The 6,008-nt window shown below is 35.7% G+C and overlaps 1 protein-coding gene across 1 annotated transcript; it reads left to right on the top strand.

Annotated features, from left to right (window-relative positions):
- Window positions 4,403-5,644, top strand: LOC109720080 (myb-related protein MYBAS1-like). The gene is made up of 3 exons (XM_020246961.1): window positions 4,403-4,632; window positions 4,768-4,897; window positions 5,072-5,644. The coding sequence occupies exons 1-3, from the start codon at window positions 4,509-4,511 to the stop codon at window positions 5,505-5,507; spliced, it is 690 nt and encodes a 229-aa protein (XP_020102550.1). The 5' UTR covers window positions 4,403-4,508; the 3' UTR covers window positions 5,508-5,644.

Here is a 6,008-nt window from a genome sequence, read left to right as displayed (position 1 = left end):
GATCTTTATATAGGTAGTGAATAGAATTTTCTATCAAAAATTCAACCTATTTGGATTCTTTGCACCGTTAAACTAGCAAGTATTTCCATACAGCCGTTAAAATGTCAATTTTGTGAGCTTTTGATCGGTAAGAGTAAATGATGTCTAAAATTATGAATTTGATTCTAGAAGTTTTAAATGCTCTAGAAAATTTTACGGTGATGGATTATCGATTCGGAGCTCTATCATCGAAAACGACTAATGAGTACGAAGACGATCCGTGACTCATCAAGATATATATGTAGCGCGGACTCTATATATATATATATATATATTATATATATATTATATATATATATATATATATATATATTATTCTTCAAAAAATTTAATCTAATCGAGAAAGATGTTTTAATATTTGTATATATAATAATTACTTACTTTAATGAATTTATAATTATGTAAATTATATAAAATATAATAACTAAACCCCTAAATATAAATTACGTACTCAAGTTTTGAAGTTAAAGGATCACTAAGTGGCTTAAATCAAATAAATTAAAAAGTTAGATAGGAATATCAAAATTTTTAATGATTAGATTGGAAAATAATTTTTATTTTTTTGAGAGAAAAGTATATAGCATGTTACCCGCTTCATTTATTTCTTTTTAGAAATAAACTTAACTGGAAATGTGAAGCAACTAGGCTTCGAATTTAGGAACTCGGTACTAACCGTTAAGCCCTTTGCCAGTTGCCACTCTCTTAAAAAAAAAAAAAGGATGATAGTTAAGGTAAGTTTTATATATTTCTATCAAATTTAAATTCGAAACTGAATCCGACAAAAAATAATCAAAAATTCATTTCCTAAACCAAAAAGTAGAACCGGATTATCTTATGCACTAAATATTAAATTAAACTATTAATATGTATTAATTATTACAATAAATACTAAAAATTATATTTTACATATATAAAATAAACTTTTATATAGATTTGGTTTGAATTCGGATTCAGGTTCAGTTTCGAGTTTTGAGTCTTTGAAGTTCTTAAACTAAAAGTTTTAGGTCTTATTTGATGTGGTTATCTTTTTATTTATTCAAATAGAACTACTATATTAAAGAGTGAAGGGGTGAATGACAAATTGCTAGTAATTTTTGTCAGGTGTCTGTTTGGCAATGAAAAAACAACAATTTACGTTTTCATGTACATCAAAAGCTGTGTAAGAAAAAGCATAGAGAATTAAATTAAGGTTCCAGTACCTATAGTAATAGAGTAAAATCCCCCACATTTATAAAGGGTTAAAACATATTGACTCATGCGCGTACTAAATCCGATTAGTTAAGGGCTTGATGATAAGCCTAAGGTCGAAGGATTGAATCCCCAAAAGTGCTTTTCAAGAAAACATATATATAGGGGAGTTGAGTAGGTCTTGTGTGCTATTAGGAGTACAGAGGCCTCCGTGCTCTTAAGACGTTTTCGATGATAAAGCTTCCGAATCGACGATCGGCTTTTTTAGACTTGATTTAGCGTATTTGAAGTATTTAGAAAATAAATTTTGCAGTTTTTTGATATCGTTTACCTTGCGATCAAAATGGTTCAAGACCAACAGCTGAAAATAAAAATCTTACAAAAAGTGGTGATGATATGATACTAAAATTTTTTATCAGAGATATTGATTTTATAGTAAATAGTATAAAGAATTTTCTATCAAAATTTTATTTGATTTGAATACTTCTACACTGTCAAACTTACCAACGACAATCATTAAAATTGTTGATTTTGAACACTTTCAATCGCTAGATAAATGATATCGAAAAAACGTAAAATTTATTTTCTAGATATTTTAAATATGCTAGATCAAGGCTAACGGAGCTGATCGTCAATTCAAAAGTTCCAGCAACAAAAACGGCTTAGAAGTACAGAGACCTTTGTGCTCCTAATAGCACACAAGACCTACTCTAGGAGAGTTGTACCTGACTTTATCTGGTATTAGTTTTCATAGGTCATAACATAAAAGGGCCTACAGAAACTTTAAGAATATACTAGCTGTTCCTAGCGCAAGCCTTGAAGAATTTGATGATTAATATTTGAGGTTCCAAATGTGAAGCATAAATACTTTACGTTTCCAGCACAATTGATATTTTTTTTAAAAAAAAACTGCTAGCATACTACCTTTCTTTTGAAAAAATGATGACACTACGGAAAGTTTCAAAGCTTTCAAGCATAGTGCAAATTAAGAGAAATATCTTGCCTCTACAATAACTAAGTAATTATCGAAAGACATTGAAGGGGTGTTTACTTAGGTACATAGTGATGATAATGCTAATACCAAACACAATAGAGATTGATGATGTTCTTGTTGGAAAACACTCTATTCTTTTAGTAGAAATTGGCCATTTTAAAATATTTTGATTTGAAAATGTTAAAACATTATTTTTTGAAAAATCGTATGTAAGAATTAATGACAAAATATAATAGAGATAAAAAGTTCAGATGAGACTTGTGAGTCGAAAAAAAGTAGGTACTCTCCTAGAAGTAATGTTACCCCTGCACATGGGAGGCTCTGATGATCACTTATAGCGATATAATGACCACGAGTTACCCTGTCAGTATGTCTCTAAGGTAGCGCAAAGTTATTCCATCGGCACGTCTCCAAGATAGCGCAAAGTTATTCCGTCGGCACATCTCCAAGATAGCGCAAAGTGAACCAAGAAGGCTCTTAGAGATCCAACAACTAGAGTAAAGATTAGAAGAAAAGGGAAAGATCAAGGTGGCGCAAAGTTACCCCCGTTGGCACTTCGCCAAGATAACGGAAACTGAATAAGAAGGGCTCTCAGAGATCCAGCGAGTGGAGTAAAGATCAGAAGAAAAAATAAAGATCAGAGAGGTAGGTTAAAGCTCGGAGAAGCATATGTATCAGAAGAAGGTCGGGTATCCCCTCTGTACACTTCCCTACATAGATGTAGGTGCCGCCCCGAGCTGCAGCAGGTAGGGCTAATAGGAGGTTGGGACCCAACAACAATCTTGACCACTCTCAGGTTAGTTGTTTGGACCATACCCAGATAAGGTAGGTTAATGTTAAGTATAGGTTAACCGAAACAGGTACGTAGTCAAAACCCCGCGCGCGGCCTGGCCGGGCACAGCTCGTGCTCGTGCTCGTGCTCGTGCTCGTGCTCGCGTGTTTAGTCGGTTGTGCCATTCTCATTGTTATCTAAGCAAGCGACATAGAGATGATGAAATATACAAGGCATTATAAGATGTCATGAGTTTTCCATGTAGGAATAAATTCATTGTAGCAAGTGATGCACAAGCTCAGCTAACACTCATTTGATTTTGGGCCAATTGGGAGGCCCATAGGCCAAAATAAAGTTTCAAATCACAAATTTAAAATAAAGACCAACAGTTCTAGTACTCTAAATTGAGCAGAAACATATATCTCTTTTTGAGTATATCTCCACTGTTTTTACCAACACACAATAGAAAATGGTGATATTCTAGTCCAAAATTGAGCAGAAAAAAATATCTCTCGACTAAACCCTACCCTAACTTTTAAGTATTTCCTAGAGCAAGTGGCGAAGGACTTGATGGTTGGTACCTGAGACTCAAGTTCGAATCTTAGTTGATTCATATTTTCAGCTAAGTTTATTTCTAAATAAAATAAACGAACCGGATAGCGAGCTACCTATCTCTCTCTCAAAAAAAAAAAAAAAAACAATTCAATGTCACGTTTCTCAATCAGGTACACACTAAAGTAGCACTTAGAACTAAAGCACTTGATAATGAATATTTATTCCTATACATATCTAGAATTAAAAAAAAAAATTCCCAAGAAACACCACCAAGAGCTAAAGAACCAATAAGAATAAGCTGGAATGGACCCTTTTCTATTTATAGAAGCTAACAAAATCAGTACCGACGAGTACGATTAACCACTTCAGATTAAATTTAAGACCTTAGAGAGACCTAAAAGCTACACTAAACTTTTAATAAAGAAAAGAGGTCGATCGTATGCCATACCTTGGCCATTTTACTAGTGCCATAACACCACCAAGAACTAAAGAACCAATAAGAATAAGCTGATATGAGCCCTTTTCTATTCATAAGCTAACAAAATCAGTACCGACGAGTACTACTAACCACTTCAGATTATATTTAAGACTTTTTTTTTTTCTTTTTTTTTTTTTGAGAGATATGTAGTACGCTACCTGCTTCGTTTATTTCATTTAGAAATAAACTTAGCTGGAAATGTGAATCAACTAGGATTCGAACTTGGATCTCAGATACCAACTACTAAACCTTTGCCACTTGCTCTAGGGACAGTCGGTAGATTATATTTAAGACCTTAGAGAGACCTAAAAGCTACGCTAAACTTTTAATAAAGAAAGGGGTCGTGTACCAGCCATTTTTACTAGTGCCTATAAAATGCAAGTGGTGGCAAAAGGCCCTCACCCTACATAGAGAGTTCATTGCAGCTGATCAAGAGAGAGAGAGAGAGAGAGAGAGAGAGAGAGTCGATACGAGCGACGGTGATGGTAGCGGCAAGAGAAGGTAATACACGGAGGGGCCCGTGGAGTGAGCAGGAAGACCTCCAACTGGTACGATTTGTGCGCTTGTTCGGTGAACGTCGTTGGGATTACTTAGCAAAGGTTTCAGGTTTGCACGGCGGAGGGGGATCATCGAATAGCCCTTGTACTTAAAAGGGCTTAGTAACTAACTACGTGGGCTATGAGGACAAGGATTTGATCTGATTTTCGGGTTTAACCTCCTTTCATGGCTTGATGTTTGTAGGCCTCAGTAGATCAGGAAAGAGCTGTAGGCTCCGCTGGGTTAACTACCTCCACCCCAGCCTAAAGCGCGGTCCGATGACACCCCAGGAGGAAGAGCTCGTGATCGAACTCCACGACAAATGGGGAAATAGGTATGGTTTGAAGTGTTTTCTTAGCAGTATCTACAAAGCAGAAGTTGTTATTGATAGAGCAAATAATATCAGACCTACTTAACTAACTATAAGATGGCTGCCCTGCCAATATCACTAGCTAGCTTTGTCCCTACTTTTGGTTATGGTGGTTTAGATCGGGGTTTTTCTTTCTAGGTGGGCTCGAATTGCTCAAAGCCTTCCGGGGCGGACCGATAACGAGATCAAGAACTACTGGAGGACCCGGATGCGGAAGAAGGCGCAAGAGAGGAAGACGACGAGAACATCGGTGTCAAACTCGTCGCCTTCGTCGTCCTCGAGCAATGTTTCCTCCTCGAATAGCGAAGAGAATATGGACATCGGAGACAAGAAGAGTGAGACCGTCGAGCTCAAAAAGGATGAGGGCTTCACAATGGATCAGATTTGGAGCGAGATTGGCGCATTGGATCAGATGGACGATGGGGCGAGCTTCGAGGGATTGAAAGAAGGATGTTGTAGTGATTTGGGCCCATCTTCTTTGCCTTCTCCTGTATGTGAGTACTGGTCTGAAGCTCTGTGGAGGATAGATGATGAAGAGTATGAGATGCTTCTCTCTCTTCCTGTGCACAGTTGAGAGAGAGAGAGAGATCTTTAGAGAGAGAGAGGTGTGTTGTTCCTTATGTAGAATTAGTATTATGCATGCCTTGTAACAGTGCACTGTAGTTGTGTAACATGTCTAAGCAATGAAACTATTTTTCCTTGCTGACAGTAGAAGAGCTTCTTCTCCTCCTTTTCCTTCAATGCCACCCAATATTGTACTTTTAAGTTAATCACCAAATACAACCATTAAGAAATGAATAGAGGAAAAAAAGAAATGAAACAAGTAACATGCTACATTTTTCTCAAAAAAAAAAAAAAAATACAAATACAGAGGGGAAAAGGAAACTAATTTATCATAAGCAAATAATTTGATGCTAGTTATAAAATCTATTTTAGTAAACATTTAACCTAAATAAATTATGACTCCAAATATCAAACATTTTTTTTTAGATAGATCGAGGTGATTGTCAACTTAAAAACTTATTGGGTTAATAATTATGAATTATATATGTGGGAATAATAATACAATAAAAAC

The sequence above is a fragment of the Ananas comosus genome, linkage group 14 (assembly GCF_001540865.1).
Source record: "Ananas comosus cultivar F153 linkage group 14, ASM154086v1, whole genome shotgun sequence".
Lineage (NCBI taxonomy): Eukaryota > Viridiplantae > Streptophyta > Magnoliopsida > Poales > Bromeliaceae > Ananas > Ananas comosus.
The sequence above is the reverse complement of the archived record's forward strand: the minus strand, read 5'-3'. Positions and strand labels throughout refer to the sequence as shown.

What these genes read in the sequence shown, in the direction of transcription:
- LOC109720080 (XM_020246961.1), top strand. Translation starts at nt 4,509, where the DNA reads ATGGTAGCGGCAAGAGAAGGTAATACACGGAGGGGCCCGTGGAGTGAG. An exon ending in TTACTTAGCAAAGGTTTCAG is followed by an intron (nt 4,633 to 4,767) that starts GTTTGCACGGCG and finishes TGATGTTTGTAG; the next exon opens with GCCTCAGTAGATCAGGAAAG. An exon ending in CACGACAAATGGGGAAATAG is followed by an intron (nt 4,898 to 5,071) that starts GTATGGTTTGAA and finishes TTTTCTTTCTAG; the next exon opens with GTGGGCTCGAATTGCTCAAA.